At 48.0% G+C, this 15,089-nt stretch overlaps 1 protein-coding gene across 1 annotated transcript in view; it reads right to left on the minus strand.

Moving 5' to 3' along the window:
* Nucleotides 1-477: 477 nt before the first annotated feature.
* The window catches only part of WNT3 (Wnt family member 3), an 86,698-nt gene continuing 72,086 nt past the window's right edge, over nt 478-15,089 (minus strand). The window contains exons 3-4 of the mRNA XM_074940778.1: nt 4,120-4,385; nt 478-1,933 (exon numbers count right to left, since the gene is read on the minus strand). Coding sequence (XP_074796879.1) covers nt 1,454-1,933; nt 4,120-4,385 — 746 coding nt within the window. The 3' untranslated portion in view covers nt 478-1,453. The remainder of the gene's footprint in view (nt 1,934-4,119; nt 4,386-15,089) is intronic.

Consider the following 15,089-nt stretch of genomic DNA (forward strand, 5'->3'; position numbering starts at 1 on the left):
CTGTAGAAAGCTGCTTGTAATCAGCACTATCACTATATGGCAAGTGGTTAGTTTTTAGTCTCTGTTGGTGTTAATTGAGGTGGTGGTGTCTGAATGCACTCACCTGTCCATCAAGAGCACTGACCATTCCTGTGGGTGTCACTGATCTCACCAGGCTCCATAACAAGTGAACAACATGGGCTCTCGAGTGTATCAGTTTAAGTTCATTTACTTTCTCTTTAATGTCTTAACAGGACAACAACAAAAAGCAAGTTGAAATATATTTATCTCCAAATATATATATATATATGTATATATTTATATAATATATAATCTTAGTTAACTCAAAGATATATACATTGTATAATAAATAATGCTTATAAAAAGAGAATTTTCTGAATATAAAATTTAAAAAATCAACAACCTCTACAACTTTGTACAAACTTTGGATACAGCAGGTTGATGGGAAGGATTTTCCAGTCAGTGCTAGAATACTGGGCTACAGAAAAAATAATTACAAGGCAATAAATGTGCTATTTATTTATTAAATACCTTTTTTTCTTGATTAAAAAAGCAAGGAATTTTGTTTCAAGTCAGGTACTTGACGTATTAGGAACGTCCCTACAAGTGGTGGAGTCGGGTGGGGAGCGGCGAGGCTGGGTGTGGTAAGGGAAAGCCCGCCGGTGTTTGCATACACTAGCAGTGGAGACAGGAATGGCACCAGGGGCTGTGGTAGTGGCCAGCCGGAGAAGCAGCTGCTAGGGAAATAGCTGGAGAACCCACCAGACCAAGCGAGAGCTAGAGACTTGCTGGGGAAGGCGTGGTTGTGATGAAACCATTGCTGGCCATGCTCGGCTCTGAGAGTGGCAGCAGGGCAGGAGTTCCTTAAGGGGAAAGGAGGAAGTCTACAGTTCCTGTGTTTCACACTGTTAAATCCATTTCTGCTTAAACCCGGTGTTAAAAGTTAAACCAACCCTGCACAGCTGCTGTGCCAATGCACTTCTATCTCGACCTGACACACCCCATGTGTTCCCAGGTGTGAGTCCGTTACACCCCTCTTCCAATACACCTCAGTCCTGACCTGTGTCCCCCTCCCTTGCCAGAGCAGATTGCCTGCCATGCTGACGCTGGTCAAACAGAGTGGAACTAGCGAAAAATCAGTAACTATGTGACCTAAAGTGGGTGTGGAATGTCTCCGCCACTGAGCTGCCTTCTTCTCGCCTGGGAGACGTAGATGAGGTGTGGAGAGCCCACGGCGGAGTCTCGTACAGGAGCTAGACTCCAGCTTGCTCCGTTTGGCGGTGGGATTCACGAAGGGAACGCCTGCCTTGATATACCTCACGGCACAGCTTATCGGGTACATTGTGGTCTTGGGCGCCATCCTGTGATGCATGAGGCCGCTGTGTGAGGAACGATGCTCCCCGGTTCAAGGAGACACTGGCCCCCTGCTCTGGCCTACCACCCCCTCCGGTCGCTACTTGCAGGTGTGGACGTCGTAGGCGCGGAGGCATTCCTGGCAGCGCACGTAGCAGCACCAGTGGAAGAGGCAGTGGCATTTCTCCTTCCGCTTCTCCGTCCTGGTGTTGTGGCCACGCCCACAGCACAGCAAGGCGCATCCGTCGATCCCGTGGGAGGTGACGTTGCATGTTCTGTCCCTGGTCCCGAAGGAGCCGGTCTCGGGGTTGGGCTCGCAGAAATTGGGGGAATTCTCATAGTACACCAGGTCTCGCTCGGTTGGGGGCTTGAAGAGGGCGTACTTGGCCCTTAGGGTTTCCACCCAGCCCCGGGACTCACGGTGCTTCTCCACCACCATCTCAGAGGCGCTGTCGTACTTGTCCTTCAGGTAGTCACCAATTGCCCGAAAGTCTGGCTGTGCCCACCAGCAGGTCTTCACCTCACAGCTTCCTGAGAGGCCGTGACACTTACACTTCAGGTGCATGTGATCCAGAATCGTCTGTCCAGAAGACAATAAGTAGACAGTCAGCCTGGAAGCTCAAGCCCCACCCGCTTGGTTTCAGATTGCTCTTTTGAGGTTGCATGGATTTAGCCCAACTCTCATCTGAGCCTGGACTGAAACCTGCACACGTCTGATTCATAGATTCATAGATACTAAGGTCAGAAGGGACCATTATGATCATCTAGTCTGACCTCCTGCACAACTCAGGCCACAGAATTTCACCCACCCACTCCTGCGATAAACCTCTCACCTATGTCTGAGCTATTGAAGTCCTCAAATGGTGGTTTAAAGACTTCAAGGAGCAGAGAATCCTCCAGCAAGTGACCCGTGCCCCATGCTACAGAGGAAGGCGAAAAACCTCCAGGGCCTCTTCCAATCTGCCCTGGAGGAAAATTCCTTCCCGACCCCAAATATGGCGATCAGCTAAACCCTGAGCATATGGGCAAGATTCACCAGCCAGATATTGCAGAAAATTCTTTCCTGAGTAACTCAGATCCCACCCCATCTAATATCCCATCACAGGGCATTGGGCCTATTTACCATGAATATTTAACTACCAAAACCATGTTATCCCATCATACCATCTCCTCCATAAACTTATCGAGTTTAATCTTAAAGCCAGATAGATCTTTTGCCCCCACTGCTTCCCTGGGAAGGCTATTCCAAAACTTCACTCCTCTGATGGTTAGAAACCTTCATCTAATTTCAAGTCTAAACTTCCTCGTGGCCAGTTTATATCCATTTGTTCTTGTGTCCACATTGGTACTGAGCTTAAATAATTCCTCTCCCTCTCCGGTATTTATCCCTCTGATATATTTACAGAGAGCAATCATATCTGCCCTCAACCTTCTTTTGGTTAGGCTAAACAAGCCAAACTTTTTGAGTCTCCTTTCATAAGACAAGTTTTCCATTCCTCGGATCATCCTAGTAGCCCTTCTCTGTACCTGTTCCAGGTTGAATTCATCCTTCTTAAACATGGGAGACCAGAACTGCACACAGTATTCCAGGTGAGGTCTCACCAGCGCCTTGTATAACGGTACTAACACCTCCTTATCCCTACTGGAAATACCTCGCCTGGTGCATCCCAAGACCGCATTAGCTTTTTTCACGGCCATATCACATTGGCGGCTCATAGTCTTCCTGTGATCAACCAATACTCCAAGGTCCTTCTCCTCCTCCGTTACTTCTAATTGATGCGTCCCCACCTTATAACTAAAATTCTTGTTATTAATCCCTAAATGCATGACCTTACACTTCTCACTATTAAATTTCATCCTATTACTATTACTCCAGTTTACAAGGTCATCCAGATCCCTGTCCTTCTCTAAATTAGCAATACCTCCCAGCTTTCTAATTTTCTGATTTCTAAATGCCCTCTGCAATATTGCTGAGACCATGGAACCATCACTGCACAAGGCTGCATCAAGGAGCAAGGGTTTGGACTTAAGGCACAGAGTGGGAGGCAGGAAGCATGAATTCTAATCACAGCTTTGCAATAGGAACATATTTGAGTCATGTTGCCTATTTGAAAAGGGCCTGCAAAGAGAGTGCAGTTATTCACTAGTTGAAGATACTCACAAAATATCTGTTTAGAATTCTTAGTTTGTAGCAAGTTATATCTTAATCTGGATTTCTCCTGCAAGTGAAGAGCTGCAAACCCTGGCTTCCCCCTCCCACTCCCTACACCACAACCCCCTGCCAAAATGGGGAGCATGGAAAGTATACAAGCTGGAGATCACTGTGCTTCACATGTTAGTCTTTCAGTTGCTATCTTAGGAGTTAATAAGGTCCCTTGCATCTTATCTGCTACTGTGGCCAACGCTTAGTGGAAGGCTGTCATCTAGGAGCATGGGTGCGTCAGTGGAGTAGGGAATGGGTTTCGGGTGGCGAGCTGTGCCAAGTGTGTTACCACCCTGGTTTTAATCTGCCCCAGCCTGAACAAAGAGAGACGCTGGGTCAGTACGTGGAGAGGCTTGGCTGTTACACTAGGGCTGCGTGCCTGGCAGGGTTCATTCGTGGCTGTAAGTGCAGCCAGGGCCTGGTCCGCCTTCTGCTAAAATCAATAGGAGTCTTTCCATTGCCTTAGTGAGAGTTGAATCAGGCCATCTGCAAATGCTAGGGGACTACAGTATGTGCCAGTTTTGTGGCAGAGGAGGGTGGGGTGGGGTGGGGAAGGCACTCACCGTTCTGCCTGCTTCATTATTGTGTCTGTTCATGGCTGATCGGGCATCCGGACGGTTCTCTCGGGCATCTGCAAACTCCCGGGAAACCAGAACGCCAAAATCAGCATCCTCACTGCAGCCCCCCCATTTCCAGCCATCGCCTGGGGGTCCCTTGTGGTGTGAGTCGCAGCCGCAGATGGTGGAGGTGCCCTCGGCACAGGAGCGGGTGACAGCGAAGGCCACGCCGGCTGAAGCAATGGCGTGGACAAAGGCGGACTCTCGCGTAGCTGTGAAGAGACAGGATTTCTGTTTGCCAGAGACCGGGAATGGGCAACAGGGGATGGATCACTAGATCATTCCCTGTTCTGTTCATTCCCTCTGGGGCACCTGGCACTGGCCATGGTCGGAAGACAGGCTACTGGGCTAGATGGGCCTTTGGTCTGACCCAGTACGGTCGCTTTTATGTTCATGTCCATGGGATTATGTGCTAGGTTAATGTTTAGCCGCTTCCCTTCCCCAGGTACCCACCAACTTCTGTGAATCTTTTTAAAAAGGTTATTTATTAATTTTTCAAAAAAAAAAAAATCCAAAAACCAAGCAGTTCCCTAATGAGCAAGACCTAGAGCCAGAGTATAGACACAGGTCTTGATGTATACCGGGCAAGGGGGACATTGTGTTGGAGTCGGGCGATTCTATTCCTGCTGTGTATGGCATTGGTGAGATTGGTACTGGAACACTGTCTAGTTATGGTGTCCGCACTTCAAAAAGATAAAAGTCAAACTGGAAAGGGTTCAGGAAAGAGCAACAAGAATGATTCATGGGCTGGAACAGGTGCCTTTCAGGGAGACACTAAAGGTGCTCAGCCTCTCTAATTAAGCCAAGAAAAGGTTAAAAGTTGCCTTTATCATGGTCTATGTATATATCTAAACAGGGAAAAGCTGTCTGATGATGGGGACAAAGGTATAACAAGATCTAATGGCTGGAAGCTGAATCTAAACATCCAGACTAGAAATAAAGTTCAGGTTTTTTTAATGGTGAGAGTGAGTAATCATTGAAACAGCTTCCCTAGAGTGCAGTTTTCCCCATCTCTTGCAGTTTTTAAACCCAGCCTGCTTGTCTTACAAGATGCTCTCTAACTCAACCAGATGGTCCAGGCTCCGTGCAGGGGTCACTTGGTGACATTCTCTGGCTGGGGTGATGCAGAAAGTGAAACTAGATCATAGGTGGGTAGATTCCAAGGCCAAAAAGGTCCATTGTGCTCATCTAGTCTGACCTCCTGCGTAGCACAGGCCGGAGAACTGCTCCCAAATAACCCCTAGAGCAGATCGGTTCGAAAAACAGCCAGTCTGGATTTAAAAATGGTCAGGGATGGAGAATGGTCCCTTCCAGCCTTAAAATCTCTGAATCGGAGAAAGGGAACATGGCTGAGGGGCTTCCTGGCAGAACAGCTTCTCACCAGCCAGTCCCTCCTTGGGTTTGATTCAAATCTCAAACCTCACATTCAGGGAAATGAATCACTGCAACAAAGGAGCTACAAGGGAAACCGCTTCCCCGAATCAGAGCATGGGAGAAACCGGAGGGCCTGGAAAACAAGCCAAAGAGAAGCAATCTTCATATTCTGGGCATTCCACTGGGTTTCAAAAGTAGAACTCCCCTGGCTTTGCTTCCATGAATGCTCCCAGAGACTGAGAGTGAAGAGTTGAACAAGGCAGGAAAAATCGACCTCTGGCCCCCCCCTCGAAGGGATCAATGGCAAGAAAAGGTCCGATGGCAGCACTCTGGAAGACAGATAACGGGGATGAGGCAGTGATGGCTGCAGGGACCACCGCACAGGATGGGGAAGTCAGGCCCAGCTGCCTCTGCCTCAGTGTGTGACCCTCTCTGGCTCATCTTGCCCCAGCGTAGCGGGTACGGGGGGGGGACCAGTTCGCTGCAAGCCTGTCAGGTCATTGCTGAGCTGTTCGTTCTCATTCCCTGAACCTCAGCCGCAGCACAGGAGCTCCAGCGAGTCGCCGTTCTTCACCCTGCTGCAGTTCTCAGTGACTGGCTTCTTTTCCGTGCACCGCACCTTGAAAGTACTCAGACTCTGCCGCCTGCAGAGACCGGCAGCCATGTTGTGCTCTGTTCTTCGCAGGTTGGTAGGAGGAGCTCGATGCATGCTCTCCAGCCCGTGGGGATTTTACTGTTTGGGTTTATTTTGAATTCAGGCTGAACGTCTGTTTTCTTGTGTCTAACTCGGCAAGCACTGCAGAGTGCTGAAAATACACGGGGTCATCTTTCACTAGTGCACAATCGAGCCCTTTAAAGAGAAACCAAAGCATGCTGCCTTCAGACTGGACAAGAACATGCCATTTGCTTCTGTAATTATAGAGGTGTTCTGCCCAGACAGTAATTTATGAATCAGCAAGTTTATTAGAAACAAAATTCACTTGGCTAAGTTGTGCTCAGGCACATGGAGGGAACTTAGAGATGAGCTGGAGGGCTTGATTTCCGAGGGAAGAATGAAAAGCTCTAGCTGAGCTAGGAGATTGAGGGGGTGAGTCTAAACATCTGCAAGAATGGAGAGGAATTAGTCATGGCACAGCAAGGAGGGATGGGTTAAACCAAGGGAGAATATAGGTGCAATGAGTCTGCTAAGCAGGGGCCTACCATCCCCATCTACCCACTTGGGGCGGGGGAGAGACATGGAGGCACATCCCTGTCCCAGGTGAGGGAGCAGAAATTCTGTGGAAGGCCTTGATCCAAAAAGAAACATTGCAGTCGGGGACGTGGTGGTAGCTTGGAAGCCAGGAACAGCCAGGCGGCAAGGCGCTTGGTAACCATCAGGGAGAGGGCTCAGAGCAGGCTGTGACTGATGGACCTTGCAGCCAGGAGCAGGTCGAGGCAGGATTTGTGGGGAAGCAACGGAGATTGGGCAGGGAGCCAGTGCAGAGAGGCCCCAGCAAGATACGTCACTGACCGATCCTGGCCTGGAACCCTGCCTGCGCCCAGAGCAATGGAGTGCAGAGGGCAACCCTCGCTGGAGCGTTAATGTTGATTTCTGGTAAGTCTTGAAACAGTGGGGAACTTCCAGAAGACTGGAAGAAAGCTAATAATACACCAATATTTAAAAAGGGGAAACCTGATGACCAGGGTAATTATAGGCTTATCACTCTGACACCTATCCCAAGTAAGGTAATGGAGTGGCTGATATGAGACTTGATTAATAAAGAAGTAAAGGAGGGTAGTACAATGAAAGCCAATTAATGAGTTTATGGAAAATAGATCCTGTCACCCTCATTTGATATACATTCTGATGAAATTACAAGTTTTGTTGATGAAGGTAATAGTGTTGACGTAACAAAATTAGACTTAGTAAGATGTTTCACTTGGTACCACACAACATTTTGATTAAAAACACTAGAATACAAAATGAACATGGCACATCTTAAATGAATTATAAACTGGTTAACGGAAGGGTCTCAAAGTGTAACTGGAAACAGAGAATCATCTTCCAGCAGGTGTGTTTCTAGTGGGGGTCCCACTAGATTCTTTGGCCCTATGCTATTTAACATTTTTATCCATGACCTGGAAGAAAACAAAAATCACCACTGATAAGGTTTGCAGAGGACACAAAAAATGGGGAAGTGGGAAATACTGAAGAGGACTGGTCACTGATTCAGAGTGATCTGAACTCTTGATAAGCTTGGGCATAAGCAAAACATATGCATTTTAATAGATCTAAATTTACACTTCTAGGAACAAAGACTGTCAGCCATACTTACAGGCGGGGGATGCTATCCTGGGAAGCAGCGACTCTGAAAAGGGTTGGGGGTTGTAGTGGCCAATTACATTTTGAGACCTATCAGTTAGCCAGTGAAGCTGTTGCCAGCCATTGGATGTATATATGGGAATTCTGAGGGCTAGAGAGGTTATTTTACCTCTATTTGGTTCTGTTGATGGCTGCTGGGATACTGCGTCCAGTCCTGGTGCCCACAGTTCAAGACGGAGGTTGATAAATTGGAGAGGGTTCAGAGAAGAATTATTAAAGGTACCGTGCCTTATAGTGATAAGGAGCGCAATCTTTAGCTCAGCAAAGAGACGGTTAAGGGGTGACTTGATCCTTTTCTGCGGAAAAGGACCTAGGGGTGACAGTGGAAGAGAAGCTGGATATGAGTCAACAGTGTGCCCTTGTTGCCAAGAAGGCCAATGGCATTTTGGGATGTATACGTAGGGGCATAGCCAGCAGATTGAGGGACGTGATCGTTCCCCTCTATTCGACATTGATGAGGCCTCATCTGGAGTACTGTGTCCAGTTTTGGGCCCCACACTACAAGAAGGATGTGGAAAAATTGGAGAGAGTCCAGCGAAGGGCAACAAAAATGATTAGGGGACTGGAACACATGACTTATGAGGAGAGGCTGAGGGAACTGGAATTGTTTAGTCTGCAGAAGAAAAGAATGAGGGGGGATTTGATAGCTGCTTTCAACTACCTGAGAGGTGGTTCCAAAGAAGATGGTTCTAGACTATTCTCAGTGGTAGAAGAGGACAGGACAAGGAGTAATGGTCTCAAGTTGCAGTAGGGGAGGTTTGGGTTGGATATTAGGAAAAACTTTTTCACTAGGAGGGTGGTGAAACACTGGAATGCGTTACCTAGGGAGGTGGTAGAATCTCCTTCCTTAGAAGTTTTTAAGGTCAGGCTTGACAAAGCCCTGGCTGGGATGACTTAATTTGGGATTGGTCCTGCTTTGAGCAGTGGGTTGGACTAGATGACCTCCTGAGGTCCCTTCCAACCCTGATATTCTATGATTCAGTCTATAAGTACCTACATAGGGAACAAAGATTTCATAAGGGGCTTTTCAATCTAGCAGAGACAGGTCTAACACGATCCAATTGCTGGAAGCTGAAGCTAGACAAATGCAAACTGGAAATGTGTAAATTTTTAAGGATAATTAACCATTTGGACAACTTACCAAGGGCTGTGGTAGAGGCTCCATCACTGGTGATTTTAAAATCAGCATTGGATTTGTTTTAAAAGACAAACTCTAGTTCAAATAGGAATTATCGGGGGCAGGGGGTAGTTCTCTGGCCTGTGCTGTACAGGAGTTCAGATGAGATGATCACACTGGTCCCTTCTGGCCTTGGAATCTATGAATCTGGTTGGCAAGGAGTTAAGAGGCAGTTGCCCTAGGTATGAGATCTCCTTAGTGAGTAGAAATGAACACTCCTGATGACTGAAATGTTCCCCTGAGCCCCAAGAGTGGAAGGTCAGTGCAAGTGGGAGATGCGGTGCCCCATCTTCTTCCCCAGAGCGTATACTAGGCATGGTCAGTGCTGGGCCAGCTGGCTCAACCATTATGAACAAGCTGCTCGAATAACTAGCTGGGAAGAGGTTGCCAAGCTGGATTTTCTTGGCCTGCTGCTCCAAAGTAAAACCCAGGAGTGTTTGATGGACTGGCCTGTGATACCCCAGGGGAATGTGCCTCTGTCAAGGATGTTCCACAGTGGCCTCTGCATCGGACCACAGACCCTGAGTGGAACCGAGCAGCCTTCAACAACTGGTGACAAGAAAAAGGGGAATCTGTCAGCAATTTTGGCTATTTCCTCTGGCACCTGGCCACCAAGGTGATCCTGGACTATGACAACCAAATGCAGGATTTACTGGCCAGGGACCAACTTATGACATGCAGCTGGGGGAGAAATCTGGATAGTTCTTTGTAAGGAGAAACCAAATGGGCTGGAAGAGGCCATCAGGATTGCTGTGGAGCTAGAACTAGCCGTAGAGGCTGCAGAAGAGCAGGGCCTAGCCCCGAGGGCACCGGTGTGCAAGGCTGAACTAGAAGACAGTACAGCTAGAGGAAAGATACGGGACTCAGCCCTCCAAGAACTAATTGAGGCCATGAGCGTGAAGCCACGTGCCGTTAACAGAAAGGGAGCCCTGTAATCCAGCACGAACCAGTGAGGGGTGGAGGGAGAGATAGGGAGGGACGCAGGGAGCAGCACAACTTTGCAAGACCCTGAAAGTACCCATAGGAGGTCCTGGGCAGATCTACGATGCTGGAGGTTGGCACCACAGGCACTTCCTGTGGGAATGCCCACAGCAGGGTAACACCTGCAGGCAAGACATCTACCTAGGACAGGAGCCAAGGGACAGGCCCCATCTGCAGACCTGTAGGGTCACAATGAGAGACAACAGCTGCCAGTGAGATCAGGCCCAAATGCTACATCACTAGTGAGATCAATGGACACCCACTTACAATTCTGGTAGGTTCCAGGGACAGGTTTCCAATTACGCCAAAGAGCCACCCAAGGAAATGGAGGAAGTTAAGACCTTTCAGTGTGGTACTCCAGGTTGCAAACCAAGCTCAGTTTAAGATCATGGGAATAGGGCAAACAACTGTCACGCTACTGGCTGTCAAAGGCCTGCTGGTTCTGCATGCTGGACCCGGCCGGAGACTACTGGCAAGTAGAGGTGCACCAAGATGACCGACAGAAAATGGCACCACCAGACAGGGCCTCTTTGAGTTTGGACTCTGCCTTTTGGCATCTGTATTTTGCCTGGACTGTTCCAAAGGCTGATGGGTGTCATGCTGGGAGGCTGCAGGGCATGGCCTGCCTAGTGTAACTTGATGATGTGGTCACTGTGAGGTGGCTTGAGGAGCATCTGCAGAAGCTGTGAGCTGAGCTGGAGAGGCTATGCGAAACCAGCTTAAAAGTGAAACCAGGAAAATGCAACTTTTCTGTGATAAAGTAGATTACTGGAGGCGTGTGACTCAAAGAATGGCATAGAGAGAGACCTGGAAAAGGGAGAATCCATCTGAGCCTAGCCAGTGCCACGTTCTGTCACTGAGATGCAGAGTTCATTGGCTTGGCTTTATACGACCAGAGATTCATTGCTGACTTTGCCACAATTGCACAGCCACTACCCAAGCTGGCAGAGAAGGGGTAGATGTTTGAGTGGACTACCCCAGGCCAAGAAGCCATTCTGGAACTAAAGTAGAGACTCATATCTTCAACAATACTGGCCTACCCAGATCCCCAGCTATGGTTTGTCCTAGACACCGATGCTAGTGAGGTTAGCATTGGAGCTGTTTTGGCTCAACCATATGGAGACAAGGAACTAGTAATTGCAGGCATCAGCAGGACCCTGAACAAGGAAAAACAGAATACTCCACAATTATGAACGGCTGGCACCAACCATTTCCAGCACTTCCCCCTGGGGAAAGGTCTTAAATCAGAATCACCCTTCACTCAAGAGATTCTGTAATTTCCATGAACCCCAAGGACAACTGGCCTCGTAGTTTGAGCAGCTAGCTCAGTACCAACACTGTCCAAGGAAAGAGCACACGAATGCTGATGCCCTGGCCAAGAGACCAAGCCTGGACAGGGGCAGCCATGCGGTCAGGATGGAGAAATGAAAACCTGCCAGCCTAGCAGCAGCCGTGACACCAGCAGGAAGGGTCACTGCAATGGGGCAGAGGCTCCAATGCAGAGCCACAATGATGAAGGAGGGACAAACCACAGACCCAGTAGTTTCCCAGTGAAGGTGCTGGAAGGAAGCAAGGCTGTTAGATCTTCCAGAAGAGGTCTTGGCAGGCCCAGGTGTACATACATACAGAGAAGCCTGGCCTGACTTGCACCTAGAGCAAGGCGACTGGTTAGGCATCGACGGGAAGTGCAGACCATTCAACTAGTGGTCCCCAGGGGATTGGTGCCTGAGATTCTGAAGGTGTTACATAGCAGTAAGATTGGGGGAGCTTACCCAAAGGGTTTGAAGTCAGGCCTACAGACCTCGATCGCACAGTCTGTTAGGGGCTGGGTAAATTTTCCGATACCTGGGGGCCCATAAAACAGCACATCCTACACACACAACACCTATGGTTCCCACCCAGCTGAGCCAGTCTCTAGGGAGGGTAGCTATGGTTGTTCTGGGACTCCAGTGTCACTGGTAATTGGTCCACCCTCACTATTGCAGACTCCTTCTCCAACCGGGCACAGGCCCAGCCACTACCTGAGCAAGAAGAACAGATGGTTGCTGAGGTGTTTGTCTGCCAGTTCGGCACGTCTCACTCCTTGCACGCTGACCAAGGGCGAAACTTTGAGTCACGGTTATTCTGAGAGGCATGTGAGCTACTTGGGATAAGACAGACCCACTGCCCCTTACCACCCACAGTCAGCATCTGAGCCATACACTTTGTCACTGAAAACCAACAGAGCTGTGATAGCTTCATTTCCTATGTCAGAACAGCCTAGGACTGTGCAATCGTCCACAGGGTGCACACATCAGCTAGGGAGATGTTTGGGGATGGGACTGCTCTCCTGGTGGAATTGCTGGATGGGGCAGACAGAAGTGTTTGCTAATGCCACGGCCTACCTGACCCAGTTGGCACGCATCCTCCCCACTGTCAGCCCAGCAGTAAAACACCACCAGAGCAGGGTCACCCAGAGACAGAGAGACCACTACGATGTAAGGGCGCCTGCTGAGAGATACCGGAAGGTGAGCTGGTTTGGGTCATGGATCAGAGAAGGAAGAGGGGGTTGAGTGCCAAGTTACAGGTGCCAGAGGTGCTCTATGAACTAACCCCTGTCCTGGGTGTGAGAGCTGCTTCATCCTACACGACGACAGGCTGAAACCCTACTGGAGTCCCAGCCCAACTGGAGATCTGACCCACTTGCTGCAGCAGGACCCAGGGATTGGTTGAGAAAATCCTGGTCAGCAAAGGTGTCAAGTCCAGGGGCATCAACGAGAACCAGGCCAGGGCAAGCATTGTGTGTGTCTCATCGGCAAGGCCCTACCATGGCAGATCCAGGTGTGGCCCTATCAGAGGGACCTGAGTCAGACAATGAGGCAGAACCCACTGGGTAGGTGGTGTGTCCAGTACAGCTCATCTGAACACAAGGTTTCGATTAGCAAAGAGAAGATATTCGATTCTGACCTACAGCAGTCACGTGCCTGTTCCCTGCGTACTGTGCACTAAGGCAGAGTGTGAGTGTGTGTGTTACAGGAATATTGGGTCGTTGCTCACAGAGGACTTGATTCTCAGGCCAGAAGGCGTTTGTGATCATCTAGTCTGATCTCCTGTATAATTCGGGCCAGAGAATGTCTCCACAATCATTCCTAGAGCAGAACTTTTAGAAAACTATCATTCTTGATTTTAAAATTCTTAGTGATGGGGAATCCACCATGGCCCTTGATAAAACATCACAAAGGTTTAATTACTCTCATTGTTAAAAGCCTATGCCTTATTTCCAGTCTGAATTTGGCTAGTTTCAACAAGCCATTGGATCATGTTATACCTTTCTCTGCTAGATGGAAGAGCCCATTATTACATATGTGTTCCCCTTGTGGGTACTCATACACTGCAATCAAGTCAGCCCTTAACCTTCTTTTTGTTAAGCTAAATAGACTGAACTCTCTGAGTCTATCACTAGAAGGCAGGTTTTCCAATCCTTTAATCATTCTTGTGGCTCTTCTCTGAACCATCTCCAATTTATCAACATCCTTCTTGAGTTTTGGGTATTAAAACTGGACACAGGATTCCAGCAGTAGTCTCACCGGTACCAAATCCAGAGGTAAAATTACCTCTCTGTTCCTACTCAAGATTCCTCTGTTTATGCAGCCCAGGATCACGTTTACTCTTTTTGCCACAGCGTCACACGGGGAGCTCATGTTCAGCTGATTATCCAGCACGACCCCCAAATAGTTTGAGAGTCCCTGCTTCCTAGGATAGCGTCCCCCATCCTGTAAGTCTTTGTTCCAAGATGTGTACATTTACATTTGGCCATATTAAAACATAAAGTTTGCTTGGGCCCTGCTTACCATGTGATCCAGATCGCTCTGTATCAGCGACCTGTCCTCTTCATTATTTACCACTCCTCCAATTTTTGTGTCATCTGCAAACGTTATCAGTGATGATTTTATCTTTTCTTCCAGATCATTGATAAAAGTGTTAAATAGTGTAGGGCCAAAAACCTATCTCTGCAAGACCCCACTGAAACAGACCCACGTGATGACAATTCCTCATTTAAAATTACATTTTGAGACCTATCAGTTACTCAATTTATAATGCATTTAATGTGCGCCATGTTTATTTTATATTGTTCTAGTTTTTTAATTGAAATGTACGATACCATGTCAAATGCCTTAGAGACGTCTAAATATATTACATCAACACTGTTACGGTGATCAACCAAAACTGTAATCTCATCCAAAAAATATACCATTAGTTTGACAAGATCCATAAACCCATGCTGATGTGCACTAAACTGCTTTGACACAGAGGCCCATTGGTGGTTCACTGTTCTTTGTCAGCCATTCTTGTCTGGCCTGATGCACTCACTACACCTAACACACTGTTGTCATGATATATACCCAAACAGTGGCATTTAAGATATCACTGGAAAACTAATAAGTCACTGATTAGTGCTATTCATGTATGGGCTGTGTACAAAGTTATGCTAGAATTATGTTCTTAAAATGTGTTTGCAAGTAGTGCACAAGGACCGGCTGCCTTAGCTAAAGGAATGTGCATTTGCTTGGCTGACCAGCCGGGTTGGCAGCAGAGACAAGGAAGGCACATTTACAAAAAAGGTAAACAAAGCCATCAACCTCGCGAGTGGCGGAGATAGACTCTTGTGAGGGTCTGAACCTCAAATGATAAGCCATTGAATCAACTAATTGTATCCAGCATTACTGTATTATAAAAGTGTACCACGTAAGGTCTTTTCTGAAAGCTGATTGACCCACTGGAGCTGACTCTCTTTGTGAAAGGTGTGTATGAGGAAGGGTGGCTACTCAGTGACATTATGTGACCAAACACAGAGAGAAACAGGTTTTCTCCCAGACAGGTGGGAAGGCAGCTGTGCTTATGCGATAAATAATGCTGACAGGTCAGTCCTACAGAGTGATCTGGATTGTTTGGTAAGCTGAACAACATGTGTCTTAATACAGCCAAATACAAGCTCCTCTGTCTACGACCCAAGGCTGCAGGTCACCCTGACAGGATGAGGGG

This window comes from Natator depressus, chromosome 27, assembly GCF_965152275.1.
Source record: "Natator depressus isolate rNatDep1 chromosome 27, rNatDep2.hap1, whole genome shotgun sequence".
Lineage (NCBI taxonomy): Eukaryota > Metazoa > Chordata > Testudines > Cheloniidae > Natator > Natator depressus.